This window comes from Sinocyclocheilus rhinocerous, unplaced genomic scaffold, assembly GCF_001515625.1.
Source record: "Sinocyclocheilus rhinocerous isolate Xijiao unplaced genomic scaffold, SAMN03320098_v1.1 scaffold240, whole genome shotgun sequence".
Taxonomy (NCBI): domain Eukaryota; kingdom Metazoa; phylum Chordata; class Actinopteri; order Cypriniformes; family Cyprinidae; genus Sinocyclocheilus; species Sinocyclocheilus rhinocerous.
The window spans coordinates 966,051-985,880 of NW_015654534.1; the positions used below are offsets into that span (position 1 = coordinate 966,051).

A 19,830-nucleotide genomic window follows, 5' to 3' on the forward strand; every position below is an offset into this window, starting at 1 on the left:
GCGAGTCTAACCCAGATCTACCTAAATGCCTCTATCTTCGCGCGAATCATTCATGGTCCAGCTTCACCTCCAGAAGAAGTGAGTATAAGGTTTTTTTTAATGAATCTTTGCAAATCGCCTTTCCTAATAACGTGCTAGTTAGCAAGTTTCACAATGAATACAGTTAAAGTTTACCGTCTCTCAGAGAGCGGCTCGGAAGAGGCAAGAGAGGGGCGGGGCGTGCAGAGCACATCTGCATTTAAAGCGGCATGCAAGAAAACAGCTTGTTCTGAAAAGAGCTGTTTTTGACAGGGTAAAAATGGTGTTGTTTTACACTACCATTGAGAAATTTTAACCAAACTATGTTACAGACTTTTCATTAAGACCCTAAAGAATCATATCAACTTGTGGAAAATTGGCATCCGATGACCCCTTTAAAAATATTATAATGAGAGAAATTACAAATGCAAGTATCAAATCATTTCTAAACATGGTTAAATTTCTTTAAATTACCTTAATCTCACTAAAGCCTGTGACCCTGTTGAACTCAAATCATGTGAAATACAGAAAGAGGATCTTGAAAGAAGATTTGGCCTGATTTTGAGTCTGAGTCTGTTAACTTGTTTCATTTGTAACCTATTATGTATATATATATATACATATACATATATATATATATATATATATAAAGACATACTTCTTAGTTTTTCTGAAGTATTTGAATTTATATGTAGGATTGAGTTGTGGTCTGAGAACGTGGTTTTCAGGGTAAGAAGTAGTAATATAATTTTGTCAAAATTTTGATAAAGAAAAGTAAAATGTGTTTATTGTCCAACAAATCCCATTCCCTTATCAATACAGACATAAGAGTAGTATTCAGTTTTTCTATAATATGTACATATTTACAACATACAAGATACTTTTTACATACAGTATTATACAGTATAATATTAAATGAAGATCCTTTAAATATAAGCATTGGATATTCTGTTGCCAAAATATTGTACAAATATTTCAGGATGTCCTTTGTAGAACTGTCCGAGCAGACGGCGCTTCTCTTTCAGAGAGAGCGTCGAGTTCTCATGAATAGTTTTCAGTAACGTCCACAGCTCCTCTCTGGTAGTTTTCTGAACTGTTTCCAGGTAATCTTTTCCAGTCAGACGGCGACAGTACGTTGTTCCTAAGAGAGGGAAGATTTGAAATGCATTCTCTTAGCAAATCAAGGATCATCCATTATTAGCAGTGTTTTATTTACAAATTTGGCTCACAAACATATACTATGATAAGATTGCGATGATGCTTTACAATAATGCACAAAATAATGATCTTTAAAATAGCATCATATGACCCCTTTAACTGCATTAGTTAACATGAACTAACAATTAAAGCTACTTCTACAGCATCTATTAATCTCAGTTAATGTCAATTTCAACATTTACTAATACATTATTCAAATTAAAAGCCTTATCTGTTAGTATTATTTAACGGACCTGAACAATATTTTTTCACTATTCTCTTGCATTTCTTCCTGTTATTATTGTAAAAGTTTTAATAAACAAATTAAGCAAAAAAAAAAAGTAACCAGCATGAAAGACTTGACTTGTACATTTTCTCATATATTTTCCATATATTTGTAGTTTTACCTGTGATGAGATCAGGATCTGTTCCTTTGATGATACTGGCCAGTTTATCACTTACAAGTTTGTGCAATGTGACGGGAATCTAGGGCAAAAAGATGCTGTCAGTTCACTTCAGGCACAGAAACACAAATTTATGATAGAACAGTGACCTAAATTATTGACAAGGCAGACGAATATTTCATTTAAAAAAAACAAAAAAAAAACAAAAACAAGGACCATTACGATTGTTATATATGCTGATATAAACTATTATTCAAACATGTGGGGTCATTAAGATTAAGAATTTTTTTCTTTTTTTTTTTGAAAGAAGTCTCTTCTGCTCACCAGGGCTGCATTTATTTGATCAATAATATTGTAAAAACAGTAATATTGTCAAATATTATTAAATGCAAAATTACGGTTTTGTATGAGAATATTTTTTAAAATGTAATTTATTCCTGTGATGCAAAGCTGTATTTTCAGCATCATTACTCCAGTCTTCAGTGTCACATGATCCTTCAGAAATCATTCTAATATGACCGTTTTTTGAATTTTTTTTTTACCAACATTGAAAACAGTTTTTACTGCTTAATGTTTGTGGAATCCATGATACTTTTTTCAGGATTCTTTGATGAATCGAAAGTGCAAAAGAACAGCATTTCTTACAGACGCCAATCTTTTGAACAGTAGTGTATATTATACAGTGTACGTCTGGTTGTATTTTGTTAACAGCACTGTCACACACACACTGTGCAGATAGTTTTGTAGTGTTTTTAGAGGCCAGTCTGAGCTGCTGACTCACCTTGAAGAGGTCATGGTGCTTGTCCATCATGAAAAGAACCAGAAGATCAACCTTCCCCTTGGCTAGTTTAGTCCCATACACAATAGCATTGGAGAACGCCCTCTTCACTGCCATTCGGTTCTCTATCTACAGAACAGAACAAACAAACAGCTTGTCAAGTTTCTGTAGGGATGTAGGAATGGCATTTCTGTAGGTGTAATAAATGATTATCGGGCGAAAGCAGAAAAGAGGCTGTTGTTTCATTCACTGTCTTTTCACAAGCATGGCAACTGCAAAGCTCACTTTAGTTTCTGTTTTTAACAATGACACTTTTGTGCGATAGAAACACTGTCGTACTGTGCACTGATCTGATTTCGCAGCAAACATACTGGACGTTCGACATCAATTCCAGTGCAGATCATTTTTTCCATATTTTTCAAATGATTTCCAAACACATTCTGCAACTATGATGTTCATCTATGTCTTTCAGAAACTAAATCAGAGTGCTCTTATTTATTCATCAAAGCATGGCAACGGCAAAGCTCACTTTAGTTTCTGTTTTTAACAATGACACTTTTGTGCGTTAGAAACACTGTCGTACTTGTGCACTGATCTGATTTCGCAGCAAACATACTGGACGTTCGACATCAATTCCAGTGCAGATCATTTTTTCCATATTTTTCAAATGATTTCCAAACACATTCTGCAACTATGATGTTCATCTATGTCTTTCAGAAACTAAATCAGAGTGCTCTTATTTATTCATCAACCACATCAACACTTCATTTCCTCCATTACACAGCATAAAAAAACACACTCAAACCGTATTATCCAGATTATTCGTACCTCTTTGTGTAGTTTGATCTCCTGAAGACTGGCGGCGAGGGCCATAAAGCGCAGTAGCCTGCGGAGCTCCTCTCTACTGCGTGAATCCTGCAGCTTCAGACAGAGCTGAAGAGACTCCAGCGCCTGCTCCTGCTTCCCATTCACTGCACACAAGCAGAGAAATATAACAAAGTGAGTTGTGACAGATTTTCAGCAACATTCCAGTGGCCTGTAGTACATTGCTAGGGTGTTATGGATGGTTGTTAAAGGGATAGTTCACCCAAAAATGAAAATTTGATGTTTATCTGCTTACCCCCAGGGCATCCCACACCTCACGCACCGGATGCCGTGCGTGCGCCTAAAGACAGTTGGACATAGTGGTGTATTAGAGGTAAAAAATTATATAAATACTGTTCGGTTTCTGGCACAAACCGATCGTTTCGTGTCTTAGGACATCAATGTGTCGTCACGAGCCGCAGGGTTTAATTTGGATTTGTCTGTGCATGTTTTTTTTACTCTCATAGATTTTGTTACCATTGCCATGCATTATACGACTGATAGACTGCAACGGTTGGACTTAAAAATCATCATATGTGTTCTACTGAAGAAACAAAGTCACCTACATCTTGGATGCCCTGGGGGTAAGCAGATAAACATCAATATTAAGCAATATTATGAATAAAGTAATTGTTTTTGGCCAGAAGCAACGGTTTACAGTTAAAAACATCTTAATGATGTTTACAAACTTACAAACACTCAGCTTTTCGTTTCACGAGACATTAATTGATGGACTGGAGTGGTGTGGATTACTTGTGGATTATTGTGATGTTTTTATCAGCTGTTTGGACTCTCATTCTGACGGCACCCATTCACTGCAGAGGATCCAAATCTGATCTGATGAAGAAACAAACTCTTCTATATCTTGTATGGTCTGAAGGTGAGTAAATTTTCATTTTTGGGTGAACTATTTTTAAATCCCATTCAAGTGGGTCAAAGAGCACTCTTTAGTTCAACTAATTGCATTTAATTAAAATTTAAACTACAATAGATTTTCATTTAATTGCATTTCAGTTTGCACTTTAGTAAATTCTTTTGAAGTATATTATTTCCTTAAAAGTACTCTTTTTAAAAGTATTCTAAAGTGTACTTCATTTTCACAAGGGCCACTAATAAGCCAAATTTCATTTCATATAAATGTCAGGTCAAGCTAACATATACCGGACTGATCTCTTACCAAGCAGCTCGGAGACGCCTGAGTGGATGTCAAAGACGTGGTTGCTGAGCAGCGGTGGGTAGTCAGACTGGCCGTAGTGCTGAACGAGGACTCCGTAGAGGAGCTGCTTGTACTGGGACGTCTCCTCACACTTGGCCAGTCCTCGGCTCACCTCCACCACCAACTGATCAGGAAGAAACTCCAGACAGTCCACAGCCGCTGACAACCAGCTGTCTGCTCTGTTAACGAGACAAAAAAGGAAAGAAAATGATGGAAAGATACACTGCATCAATTAAAAGCACAGCCATCTAAAAACACACAACACATAAAAGGCAAGGACAGAATAATTAAATGAGAAGATTACTAAGAGATTTTATTCATCAAAAGTGTGTTAGAGGAAAAAAGGGAGTTTCTTGCTCATGAGTGGGGAAAAACAACATGCCCCATGGTTTGGGTTTAAACAGAACTATTACATAATGTCCAGCTGACCCTCGCCTAAACACAATATGGTGCAGATCGCTGTTCATTTAAAGTTTTTTTTTTGATAAAAATTACAAAATGTTATTGAAAGAGTGCAAAAAAAAAATCCATCTTCCAAACCATGTCTTTACCCAAGCACTAATGATTTACATTTTAGCGCTGTCGGGACGGATTTCGCGGGAAATTGCATACATATACGTCATTCGCCCGTGCGCGCCACGTCAAAGAAGCTCCAGCTGTGGTTACAGTGCTGCTGAAAGTTCGTTGTCACAACGAACAAGAAAATAATTAACATTAATCATTTAAAAGGCAAACCTCTGTTTGTTTAATCGTTTGTAAAAACCACAAAACTGTTATTTATTTGTCCATCTTCTCTGATAACGTCCTGAATTCATGTGCACACCGCTGCGTCGAACCATATATTCATCCGCGCAGAGGAGCAGAGCCGACGCACAACCAAAACAATACTTCCGCATGCATTTTTATTTTTTTTACCGCTAGGGCATGGGCGTAGCTTGTGGGGGGGCCAGGGGGGCCTGGCTCCCCCATAGCGATTTAAGAATTTTACTAAATATTTATTTATAAAGTTTTTTCTATGAAGTAAAAATGCATATAATGCAGTTAATAATACATGTAAAAGTGAATACGTAAAAGTTAATACATGTTAAATTGTTATTGTAAGTAAATTAATAAATCAAAAAAACTTAACGTCTCCCTCAATGTCATTTGCGTAAAAATTGTCACGTGACGAATCTGCATTTTGGTGGATAATAGACTTAATGCGCTAGGGGGCTACAAGTTACATAGTGTGACTGTGACTATGTACTTTATATTTCCCATTGAGTCCACTAAACGTTTGAGATTATTTCAACATTTATGGAGAAGGATATTTTTTTAAACAACACTTTTTGCAACTCTATATATTTCTTGCATAAAATGTACAAGTCTAGTTTTGTCATTTATTGCAACTCTAAAACACCCCAGAATAAAAAGGAGAGGAGTTAAAAGGGTCATATGATGCAATTTCAAATTTTCCTTTCTCATTGGAGTGTTACAAGCTGTTCGTGAATATATAAGATCCCTAAAGTTGCAAAGACGAAAGTCTCAAATCCAAAGATATATTCTTTATAAAAGTTAAGACTTGTCCACGCCCTCCTAAAACGCCTCGTTCTAACACGCCCCCACATGTCTACGTCACTGTGTGGGAAGATTTGCATAACCCCGCCCAAAAGTTCGCGCAAAGAAAGAAGGCGTACACTGTTCCAGAACACTTCAACCCAAATATTCAGATGTGTGCAGCGCATTTTATGGAGGACTGTTTCCTGATCCTGGGAGAGTAGACTACAATGCCGGCTGTTCTGACTCACAGACTGTAAGTACGTTTTTTATATTTAAAGAATTTGCCACTGACGATTCAAACGTGTGTTTTGAGCAGTGTAGAGTAGGGCTTGTTGTTTGTCGTTTCATGGTTTTATGTTTACGCGGCGCGATATGCAACGCAACGCGTAAAAAGACAGTATAAGTAATTATAATCATTAATTATGTCCCCACAGGATGCAACAAATGCCTCGTTTATAATGGGTTTTAATGTTTTTGTCTCGTCGCTCCGGCCGGACAGGGCATCACTGTATTACACCAAATACACAACATAATGTTCTTTTTATCAATGTCATATGATGTCATTTAAACAAATAGAGAAGGAGCATGATATGTAAATAATCAGCATACTGAGCCTCGCTGAAGGCCTTGAGGATCTCACGGTCCAGGTAGCTGCTGGTGTAGAGGAGGTCTGGGTCACTGTCCATGCTGTGGAGGGGCGGGCGAGGGCTCTCTTGACCTTCCAACAGGCTCTCCAGAAGCGGCAGCTCAATCAGCTGTAGGAGTCTTAGTACCGTCTGCTGCCGCCATATTTCATCCATCACTGACACAGACACGACACACGTCAGCTTTAATACTTAAAAAAAAAATCCAAAATATTTTGCCAATTTATTTTAGTAATAAATAATGAAATCGCTGATTTTGTCAAACAGTCAAAAAACATATTTCAAATTGTTTTTCATGACATTAGACAAAGCATGCATTTATTTCTAAAGAAAACATACACTCCTGTGATAACCCCAGATTCATCATCTGTGGTGTGATGGCTGTGATCATGTTCAGATTTCCCAAAACATCCTCCAGAGATTTATCCGTTTTGACAGGTGAGTTGTTTGAATACACAGAATCTTCTTTCCTGAAGAAAATAATCAGACAATAGTAATGAGTATATCACATGTCTGAAACTGTTTCCAATCTGAACCAGTTTCATGCATTCGGTAACACTTTAGTATAGGGACCAATTCTCACTATTAATTAGTTGCTTATTAGCATGCCTATTATTAAAATATTGGCTCTTTATTAGCACATATTCTGCATGACCATATTCTACATCCCTAATTCTACTTAATACCTAAATTTAACAACTACCTTATTAACTATTAATAAGCAGCACATTAGGAGTTTATTGAGGCAAAAGTCGAGGTTAATGGTTTGTTAATAGTGGGAATTGGACCTTCAAATAAAGTGTGACCATGCATTCTTGTAGGAATCACCAAATAAGGCCCTTTAGTCCATGATTCACTGTGATGTTGACATTTCATGGGCATTTATAGAGGATTGGCCTTTAATAGCAACCTCAGTCGATTTGAGGTATTTCAAAGTATAAAATCTCAAAGGAAAAACAATGCAGAGAAAATACCAAGCATTCTGTAAGATCTCTATGAAACTAAAAACAAGTAAATGATTAACTAGTTTTGCAAGGTTTTACCAACACTTGTATCTTAGTAGGTGACCTACTGGAAATGAAAACACAATGCACTTTTCTCCATGTTTTCCACACATTTTGTTATTTGTGACACTGAAATTGCTCATACATATTTAGTTCTCCCAAAAACGAACATTCTGACATAATGACATAATCCAATTAAATTGCAGATGTCAAGAATCAAGTTAATCAATCAGTCAAGTTACTTTCTGAAGTTCTTCACTGAAACTTTTGACTTCATACATAAGAGTTAATGAGAAAAGTAGTGATGCAGAATCGTTTTGAGTCAAATCTTTTCAGTCATCAAGAAGTCAAATGATCAAGTTCATGAAACCAGTCTGAATGATTCGTTCACAAACCAGTAGGGCTGGGTTTTCACACAAATTTCACAATTCGATTCGATTCTCATTCACAAGCTTGCGATTCGATTACCGATTCGATTCAATATCGATTATTTTGGATATACAGTATATCAGGTACAGTGCATGCCAAATTTTCTCAAGGAAAAAAAATCTCTCAACTAATGCTTTAAAATATACATGAGAGTCAGTTGGTTCTACATTACTATAATATTGAAGGTTAAAATTGACTGATTTGTTAAAATTACACTTAATGAAGTTTTTAAAATAATAAAGTTACAATTACATAATAATATTTCTACTTCAATTCGTTTTTTTGAAATATAAACATAATGGTGTCTGTCATAAAAACCTAATGGATTTATTCAAGTATAAATTAAACAATGATAACAGTAAAATTTATAATGAATATGTTATATGGTGCACATTTAGCAAAATGCCCCTCTCTACAGTTTATTTTTCTATCTAATGAGTTTATGGTCACTGAATATGTTTTTTCTGAGGTAAATGTGACGTTACGTGACATTGTTTACAAGCCTTTATATTGACGTCTTTGCGTGGCTGAAACACTGATTGCCAGACTAATCTGATTTGGTCACAGAAGTTAGGAAGATTATCAATGAATAACGACTTTGAATTTTGGTCTGTTCCTCACACAAAGGGAGTTAAATTGGAAACACTTGGAATTGTATATGGACTACTTTTATGACTTTTATTCTGTGTTTTGCCTCCTTTTAGAAGCTTGAAAGACTCATTCCCCATTCATTGTAATTGCATGGAAAGGAGCAGCCAGCACAGTCTTCAAAATTTCTCCTTTTGTGTTTCACAGATGAAATAAGGTCCTACAGGTCTGAAATGACATTCATTCCTTGCAGGCCAGTCTTTTAGAGAAAGCATTAGGAAAAGGTCTACAACCCTACAAGTTATACAGTATAAAGTTTCACTGAGTAAAGGTGATTTGATGTGGGGAAACAGCGTTGTGAGATACCTACCTTTTGTAGGGTGGACTGTACGTGTTTCTCTGTATGCTGAGAGAGTCGTATCCACTCTCAATGGTCTCTGAGCTTGATGCGCTTGGGGTCGGTCTGTTTAGAAACCTGTACAGACTACAGCTGCTGTCCTCAAACGTCGCTGGCCTCTTTTCTTTCCCAAACACCTTAGTGTCCACGGCCTCAAAGACTCTGGCCTCCCTGAGGGCCTGGCAGAGGCGAACGGCTTTGGAACGAGGCACCTCGGCGTCTCCACAGAACTTGCTCTGAATGATGTGAGCCAGAACCACATCCACAGCCTCGGAGCCCAGAAAGCAGTCATGGTAGATTTTCAGATTGTGACGTCTCCTCTTCACCTCCACCTGCGTCTGAAGGTTGTTGATGATGTTCGTCCAGATGTACGTGGCTCGGAATGGCTTCCCAGCCATCCCTGTCTCTGTTGAGAGATGGACTGGATGAGAAACGCCGGGATAATGATCTCAGCCTCCATTCTTGTGTTTCTGATATCCCACACATTAAATAAATCTATAGCTTTTGACTGAAAGGAGATGCATTTAATACGTTTAGTCAGGCTTTAAAAACTGTGGACACAAACTAGGCATTCCATGCCAATATTGGCGAGTTTTGCATTTTAAAATCAGTTATAAGAATAAAATTACACACAGACTTCGGCACTGTCCGTTATTAATACTGGAATAAGTCTACAAAAGGAAGCTTCTTCAGACTTCTGAAACTGGACCAAGAGGTTTCAGCTTACCCATATTTAATTTCAGCTCTTTATCATTATAATCAACTTGACAGTTGTAGAACATGAAGTTTTGCTCCCACGGGTGTAACGCTGGATTAAAGAAAGCTTTTACAGATCCTACTTCCAACACAAAGAGCATCAGCTGCCAAGATCAATACCTCATAAGCCTTATAAATGACACCGGGGGAGGCTGATCTTTTCTCGCAAGAAGTGTTTCCTGCTGAATTTTATGTGCAGCTCTGAAGTAATGATGAAGGTCTAAATGACCCATCAGGAATCTGGATATTTACTAGGGGTGGTTATGACTGTTGTGATTACATCGCACACACGCCTAGTCTTCAATGAAGGCTCTGCGTCAAGAGGACAACAGCTAGCTGTGATATAAGATTCTCTCTAGACTCAGCGGTTCAAGAGTTTTCCTGGGCAGTCTGGGATGCAGCGAACAGCAGATTAATGCTAGTTGTGTGAATATAGTCATTGTTTGCCCTTCTGAAAAACAAGAACATTTTAGCAAAATTTTGAAAAGAGTACTTATTACGGAAATAAACTAGAATATAATTTAATTTGCAATTAAATGAAAATGTATTATAGCTTAAATTTGTATTAAATTAGTTGAACATAAGCTTTTTTGAGCCACTTAAAGGGTTAGTTCACCCAAAAATGAAAATTAGGCTGCGTTCTACTCACCCCCGAGGCATCCTAGGTGTATATGACTTTCTTCTTTCAGACGAATCCAGTCGGAGTTATATTAAAAATTGTCTTTGATCTTTCAAGCTGTTTAATGCCACTCAGCGGGTGTTGCATTGCTTCAGTCCAAAAGAACTTAAATAAAAATTAGTTCACCCAAAAATGAAAATTAGGCTGCGTTCTACTCACCCCCGAGGCATCCTAGGTGTATATGACTTTCTTCTTTCAGACAAATCCAGTCTGAGTTATATTAAATATTGTCTTTGATCTTTCAAGCTGTTTAATGCCACTCAGCGGGTGTTGCATTGCTTCAGTCCAAAATAAATTAAATAAAAATCGCCCATCCATAATAAAAAAGTGCCTCACACGGCTCCGGGGGGTGAACAAAGGCCTTCTGTAGCGAATCGATGCGTTTTTGTAAGAAAAATATCCATATTCAAAACTTAATAATCACTTGAATCTAGCTTGCGCTCACTGTTGTACACAGAAGCAGTTCCGGGCGGATGACGTATGAGTTCAGCGTTGCGCCGTACACAGTTTAAGTAAAATTACAAAGCACTTTTTAAAAGTGTACTTAAGTGTGTTAATAAGTTTTAAGTGTACTCTCTTTAAGTGGCATTATATTTCATTAACATTATATTATCTACATGTAGTTTTATCTGCAAGTACAGTTCTTTTTCACAAGGGTGAGTATACCTAACAGGCAAATTTGCAAATCTGGAAACTAAAAAAACAAATTCAGTTTCTCTCCAACTGGCTAGATTTGACTAAACTCATCAGATTCATCCCTCCATCTGATAAACTAGTTGCTAGGAAAACTTCCTTGTTATGCTCACATTATGTAGGCTTTAGATCATTTGCATGCCGCTGGTCGAACAACTGCATTAGTACTTACTGAGATTTTGGTGTTAACAATTTGAAATCATTTATTGCTTATAAAAGTAACTGAAACTTACAAACAAACATGATGCTGGTACATTACAGGTATTGAATGATACCATGGTACTTAAAGGGGTCATATGATGCGATTTCAAGTTTTCCTTTCTCTTTGGTGTGTTACAAGCTGATTGTGCATAGATAAGATCCCTGAAGTTGCAAAGACTAAAGTCTCAAACCCAAAGAGATATTCTTTATCAAAGTTAAGACTCTGCCATGCCCCCCTAAAACGGCTCGTTCTAACACGCCCCACATATCTACCTCACTATGTGGAAACATTTGCATAATGCCGCCCAAATGTGCACGAAAAGAAAGAAGGCGTGGTTTCAGTAACAGCAGTTAGTGTTGACAATAATGTACAGTATTTGAAAAATAATGTGTTTTTTGAACATTAAAGCATGCCAACATATTCTGTTACACCAAATACACAAAATAATGATCTTTAAAAAAGCATCATATGACCCCTTTAAGTTGCTTCGTACCACAATATCATATACTCCAACATACACCATGGTATATGTCCACAATAACATGCTTGAATCGTGAAAAATGTCATATCGTGACATTTTTGGTTCATTTGTTAGTTTGCATGAATAATACCACATTTAGTATCAAATTAGGATCTAGTATCTGCAGAACATCCATTAGAGGAGTCACCGTGGTGTTTGTCCCCATGGACAGCAAGCATCTGCTGGGATCACTCCTCTCATGATGGCCAGCACACACTGATGTGTTTGCCCAACACTCAGATAAATAACCGCAGAGGGAGAGCACCTCATGATGGCACATCTAAGCCAGGCTATCATTATGACAAAGAAGCAAATTAGCACAAAATCTACTCATTTGAATTCTTACTGTATAGGAGCCCTCTAGTTTGTCAAGCACAGACAAGCCAACCGCTTTTACCCTCTGGCTACTGTAAATCCAAAACTTGAATGAAAACATTTGGCAGCTAAACCTCTTTAAATGAAAGCCAAAATTCACTTTAGAATTTAGACTGAATAAGCATCAGAAATACACGAGTTTACCTATTAAAGAGAACAATTACAAGACAAGTCTTAAATGTAAAGACAAAACCATATCATTTCAGACATAAAAAAATGCAATAATGTGCATATTTTAATGTTATTTGAGCTATTTAGCGTATGGGTTGTTGACATATATATACCGTACATGTGTCCTATGGTGTAACAGCAAAATTTAGAAAACAATAATTAATAATTAATTTCTTGTTAATAATTGTTAATAGCATACAAATAGCATAAGAGAGACTTTTCTTCATTGTTAGTTTTTTTTCTAAATTTTTGTTGTCACACCATAGGACACATTTACGGTATATTTGTCAACTACCCATTTACACTTTTGTTTACAGCATTCAAACGGCAAATGTGTCATTTAACCCACAATTATTAAACCAAATCATTTTAAAACAGCCAGTCGTACACGCAGAAACCTACCTGGAGGTCTGTGCATGTAGTTCAGGTTAAAGCCGGATGTCTCGATGCTGTATTGATGCAAAGCATCTCGCTTTTAGTCTCGCGCTGTAACTATTTGATGTTCACGCTCACAGTCGCGCGCTCTGAACTCATCTACACTGTGCACAAGCCCACGCGCTCTAGCAGCCTCGCCGTGACGTCACGAGGGCAGTCGATAGCTCATTAGCATTAAAATGATTTCATTTACACTAAACAGTCACCGAAACTTGCCCGTGATAAACAAGCACCACTAAATGTAAATAATGCCGTTATAAAGACAGCAAAGAACTTATTTGGGCCTTTCATGGCTTTTAGAGATAGGCTATTGGGCTACAAGAAATTTCCATAGTAGCTAACCATAGTTCCCGCCAAAATACCACAGTTTTACTTGTGAAAAAAAAGTGAGCTTAATTTTATTTAAGTCTTATATGTTTTTTAAAAAACTGTACTTGCAGACAATATAATATTAATGAAATAAAAACACTTAAGTGTACTAAGAGACACTTTTATTACATTCTTAACACTTTTAAAAAGAACACTGTCCATTAATAATGTCAAATTAAAAGTTTTACTGTACATTTTAAATAATTTAAAAATGTGATATTTCATTTAAAGTTGATATACTATTTTAAATAGCCTATAGAAATTGCATCAAATTCATCAATTCACCTTTTTTCACAAGGGAATAACCAAGACGGTCACAAAAAAAAAATAAAGACATTTTAAAACAAAATGACAGATTTGAGGAGATTCCACATTTGTTTATTAAAAATAAAAAATAAAATAAAATAAATAATCATCAACTAATCTGCAAGTATAACCTTTATCATCAGCTTCAAATGAAACTCTATATAAAAGTCTTATGTCACTGGAATAAATGTTGATGCTTAAACAATGAAAACTTTATTTGTTTCAGCATCTCGGTCTCAACTGGTTGAACAGGAAAAAGTCTGATAACTGTGAAATCAACACAGCTCTCACACCATGGTGTGTGGTTTTAAATGACATTCAGTTCTTAGAAAACTTGACTTGAAACAGTGAAATGTACTACCACGTTCAAAGAATCTAATCTGATCAGGATTTAAGCTACTTAGAAATATTAACAGACTGTGGCTAATAAGGGTTGAGAAAACTGTAATTTGATATGCAAACATTATATTTAATGCATCACTGCATAGAGTGGCCTCTGCGTACTAAGAAACCAACAGGTAAACTCTTTTAAGCCATTCTTGATAGTGTGCATTTGCATGTCCTACTTCACCCGCCGTGTAAATCATTGCCAATGACATCCCCATAAAAACTTCAGATGGATGTTATGATCTTATCTTTCTTAACTTTGATTGGAATAATGCGAATAGAGCTGAATTGGTAACAACAATTTGAAAACAGTAAGGCTGTTGAGCATGCAGTTGACAAAGTTCATAAAAGTGAGATTTTGGTACAACATTCAGACTAAGAGATTTCGAAGTATTAAGCTCATCAACAATGACGGGTTTCTAAACCAGAGTCTTGACCATCAAAGGAAGAGTCAGTGTGGAGCGTATTATTAGTGTGTAAGTGTCAGTGTTGAGATAACAGCTAAACAATGTAAAGAAACCAGTTTTGACGGGGGAGGAATGGGACTTATCTAGAAAGTCGCTTTAAGGCTCTTCTTTGGTCGCCTTCTCATGAGGCTTTGTCAGAGCTTCCAGGCCAAAGGATTTTAAGACAGAATTTGCCTCTCAATGCTAGCTTTCACACTCTTCAGGGGGTCTCATTCACTCCTTTTTCCCAAGTCATTAGCCCTTTTACTGTCCCCCTCGGCCACGGAGCGCTTTTGCATTCCAATACACACAGACACTCTGATTCAAACAGTATGTGCCAGTCAAACATCCACAATCTATCATATATCTCCATGAGATTAACGCTATTATTTTGTCATGAAATCTAGTCCATAAAAACTTTTAAAGGACATAGATAACAAACTTTCAAGGTTTCAGATACTACAGAAAGCTATATGGTGGTAGTACTTGTGTAAGAAGAAGGTTGGAAAAATGTGTTTACTTACCCAGTCAGAACAACAGATGATGAATAGTTTCCAGAGCTGACCTCGTGCCAAATGTATTAAATTAAAATACGCTCTTCTTAAAAGTTACGCTTCCAACCACTAAAAACACATGTGTGTCATCAGAACTGGTTCTGCTACTCCTGCGTCCTCGTCATGAGCGGTGATGTTGTTGTGTATGCCTGTGTCACAGGTTAAAGCATTTTCTCTATGCTCTGAATCAACACATTCTTATAGCTCAGGGTTAAATCATGCTGGAGTACCTGTCGACAGGGTCACACACACACACACACAGGCCTATATATACAGTGGGTACGGAAAGTATTCAGACCCCCTTAAATTTTTCACTCTTTGTTATATTGCAGCCATTTGCTAAAATCATTTAAGTTAATTTTTTTTCCTCATTAATGTACACACAGCACCCCATATTGACTGACAAACACAGAATTGTTGACTTTTTCGCAGCTTGCTACTCCTGCGTCCTCGTCATGAGCGGTGATGTTGTTGTGTATGCCTGTGTCACAGGTTAAAGCATTTTCTCTATGCTCTGAATCAACACATTCTTATAGCTCAGGGTTAAATCATGCTGGAGTACCTGTCGACAGGGTCACACACACACACAGGCCTATATATATATATTTTTTTTTTCTTCTTCTCTTAATTACAGTGGCATTATTGCTACTGTAAAAGGATTTAACAGGTTTTTATATGATAGATAAGAAGACAGACAGGCAGGCAGATAGAAAGATATGGTAACACTTTATTTTAAGGTGTCCTTGTTACACGTTACATGTACTTACTATTATAATAACAATGAATTATGCATAATTACATGCAAGTTACCCTAAACCAAACCCTAATCCTAACCATATAGTAAGTACATGTAGTTAATTAATATTACTCAGTACTTAAATGCATATACACTGTAACAAGGACACCTTAAAACCTTAAAATTAAGTGTAACCCAAACTTTTTTTGCAAAACAAAAAGCATAATTCAAAAACATAGTACAGTACTGTTTATTTACCATGGCATAATGCATACTTTTTCAGTTTTACATACCATTTAAAAAACAGTAGGCAATATACATTATATGTATACTTACAGTATACTGCATACAATGTAGTATGTATAGGTGTCCTTGTTACACATGTTACATGTACTTACTATTATAATAACAATGAATTATGCATAATTACATGCAAGTTACCCTAAACCAAACCCTAATCCTAACCATATAGTAAGTACATGTAGTTAATTAATATTACTCAGTACTTAAATGTATAATTACACTGTAACAAGGACACTTTAAAATAAAGTGTAACCAAAGACATACAGACAGAAAAATAGACAGATAGACAGCGTAAACAAACAGATGCAGTAGACAGACAGACAGTAGACAGACAGATAGACAGACAGACAGACAGACAGACAGACAGACACAGACAGACAGATAGATAGATAGATAGATAGATAGATAGATAGATAGATCTTTTATTAGAACTTTCATGGACTTTTAAATACTGACTTGGTAAAATCTAATCTTGTTATAACAAAGCTAGTTAGGCTCTTGAAGTTCCTGTCTGTTGTACCGAGTATCTCCAGGATGGATGGTTAGTGGGTGGATTGTATCAAATGCCCATCAATTGTCCCCATAAACGAATTCCAGTCTCAGTGAAACCAGAACATTGACCGGTGTGAAAGAGTCTTCTCAGCTCTGCTCCCACACAACCCCAGCAGCACGTTCCTATCCATATTCATGTGTCTCAGCTGTAGGGCAGACGTTTGGGACTGGACAAACATCCAGTTCTCCTAGCAATATGCAGCCTGGAATCTACTAACGCCCCTCACTAGATTCAACTGTACAGTGGCTTCCTTTATTTGTAGACATTGAAGTCTTTGTTTTCAGCCACAGAGACGTTCAATTTTGCGGCATTGTGGCTCGCAACAATCATATTTTATTCAACAGTCCACTGACCAGCCGTACTGATGTCACACAGTCTCTGAATAGTTTTTCCATGAGACAACTAGAGAACAGCAAGGACACCCTTATGAAAAAGAAGTGTACTTAATTGTACTGAATGTGCACTTGTAGTGTACTTAAAATCTTAAAAAGCATATTAAAAAAACTGTACTTATAATATAATATTATATTAATATTATAATATCATTGGGGCAGTCGTGGCCTAATGGTTAGAGAGTTGGGCTTGTAACCCAAAGGTCTGCTGTGTGTGCACTTGGATGGGTTAAATGCAGAGCACAAATTCGGAGTACGGGACAACATACTTGGCCACACCTCACTTTCACCTTCACTTGAAGTAAATGCCACTTAAAGAGAGACACTTTCATGAGTGTTTCTTAAACGTAAGTACACTTTTAAAAAGTGCACTTTAATAATGGCAAAATATAAGCTTCAAAGTACATTTAAAATAGTTGTTTCAATAATCTTTCATGCTTTAATAAATAAATTACAATTATGTTTAAATACATTACATACAAGTTTAAATAGAAACTACATTACAGTATTTTTTAGTTTACTGCTTCTCAGTACATTTGGCAGTACACTTTATAACCATATTTCAAACATTTCCGTCTCATGCTTGAGGTATTCGGCCAATCACAACGCACTGGATAGCTGGCCAATCACAGCACACCTCGCTTTTTCAGACCGATGAGCTTTGTATAAATCGACGCGTTTCAGAAAGGCGGGGCATAGAGGAGCAACAATAATGTACAGTATGTGGAAAATAATGTTTTTTTTTAACCTTAAACCGCATAAACACATTTCATTACACCAAATAATGTTCTTTTTAGCAGCATCATATGACCCCTTTAAGTTGTGTAAAGACAGGCTAAAGATTAACCAGCCTCTCCCAGTGGAGCTATGCCAGTATGCAGTTCTATCTCTTAGAAATCTGCAGCATCATAGAATATGACTTCCTGTTTGAGGCTCATGTGGCAGAAACACTTTCACTGCCACTGCCAGAGAGTCCTCCTATTTTAATCAACACAGCTGCTTGATGCATTTGGTAAAGTCAAGGTATAAGTTAGTCCTCGCATTTTGAGTTGTGATAATGTAGCCGAGTACTATCATTTTCAAATGTTTTTCTTGTTATGGTTCCCTGTTATCTAACATACACCGTCAGACTTTGTTTTGCCTACGTCAAGAACCCCTGTGATGGGTTTAACTAATAGCAGGGAACTGATAGCAGGGATATCTGAAGTTGACTCAAACGTTCAGACAAAACACAATGCTTAGTGGCAATAAAAGCACACACGTTAACTTAAAGGGATAGTTCATAACAAAATAAACATGCTGTCATCATTTACTCACCCTCATGTCATTTTCAAACCTGTATGACTTTCTTTCATCTGCTGCAGAACACAAAAAAAGTTATTTTCAAGAATGTTGGTTACCAAACAGTTTTGATTATTCATAAAATAGCCTATATTATTTTATGTTCCACAGGATAAAGAAAGTCATTCAGATTTGGAACAACACAAAGGTGTGTAAATGATTTTGGACTATCACATTAATTCATATAACCTAAAGTTAAAGTGCTAGATGTTGAGATTTTAGTTATTTAAGCTGCACTCCGTAAGTGTTGCCTCTTTGTCGCCATCTCTATGTGAAACCTGCAATTGCAGTTATTTTTCGGAATTATCTTCTTTACATGGGTTGTGCATCGGCACGGCTCCTCAGCGCGGATGAATCTCATGTTTTGAGGAGCATGTGTGGCTGTCAGTCAACGCACCAGTGTGAAGTATGTCCTGGAAAATGTCATCTGAACAAGTAAGTAACACGTCTGCCAGTTTTGTTCTGACCAACTGAAAAAAAAAATGTTTTAAGCCTACAATAAATCGCGCTACCAATGGTGATTAAATCTAACGATCAAAAAGTTAGCTCAGATCAGTCAAAAGGTGCAGATTATTATTGTTATACTTTGTTCTCAAATTGTTCATGTTAACATCAACATTGAACATCTCTAATTGTCATATTCTAATGTCATCAAAAGAAATTCTTCTTTTAACCTCAAAAAGCAATTTCATGTTCCTTAGAACTTGTTCTAAAATGACAAGCTTAATTATTCCAGCATATATTTCATGAAAAAGCACGTAGCTATAATGATATAATTATGTCAATAACTTTATCCCCTTTAAGTATAAAATGATAATAAAAGTAAGAAATTAAATATGCTTGTTATCCATGCCAGGTTTTGGAGGTTTTATTTCCACGGCAATAAACTACTTCTGTGGTAGATACTCAGGTTTACAGGATAATAGCCTTTATTTCCGTTAAATACAGTTCTTAATACATTTTACCGTTCACTATTTCTTACATTTAAACTCTTTTAACCTTAATTGGAAATGTGGAACAATGGCGAATTCTCTCTTTTCTTTCTTGTTTGTTTGCAAAAATACTAGCTTTTTATTTCATACATGACCTTAAATAGGCCTATTCAATACAACTACAGGTTTACAGGATAATAGCCTTTATTTCCGTTAAATACAGTTCTTAATACATTTTACCGTTCACTATTTCTTACATTTAAACTCTTTTAACAAGCATTTAAAAAGTAAAAATTAAACATTTAATCGTTGCGAAAAGATCGTTTCGGTGACTGTCATCGCATCCGTTTGCTTTGCATAAACTAAAGGGTTAGTTCACCCAAAAATGAAAATTCTGTCATTAATTACCCTCATGTCGTTTCAAACCCGTAAGACCTTCGTTCATCTTCGGAACACAAATTAAGATATTTTTGATGGAATCTGAGAGCTGTCTGACCCACCCATAGACAGCAACGCAACTGAAATGTTCCCAAGTCCAGAAATGTAGCAAGGAGATCTGTAAAATAATCCATGTGACATCAGTGGTTCAACCGTAATTTTAC

General features: G+C 36.5%; 1 protein-coding gene across 1 annotated transcript; it reads right to left on the reverse strand.

Moving 5' to 3' along the window:
• Nucleotides 1–818: 818 nt before the first annotated feature.
• On the reverse strand, nucleotides 819–12,990 carry LOC107717627 (DEP domain-containing protein 7-like). Its single transcript, XM_016524436.1, has 9 exons — nucleotides 12,877–12,990; nucleotides 9,052–9,484; nucleotides 7,000–7,130; nucleotides 6,626–6,818; nucleotides 4,439–4,656; nucleotides 3,226–3,368; nucleotides 2,401–2,526; nucleotides 1,623–1,701; nucleotides 819–1,159 (listed from the first exon to the last, which is right to left on the reverse strand). The coding sequence occupies exons 1-9, from the start codon at nucleotides 12,890–12,892 to the stop codon at nucleotides 945–947; spliced, it is 1,554 nt and encodes a 517-aa protein (XP_016379922.1). The 5' UTR covers nucleotides 12,893–12,990; the 3' UTR covers nucleotides 819–944.
• Between the last annotated feature and the right edge of the window lie 6,840 nt (nucleotides 12,991–19,830).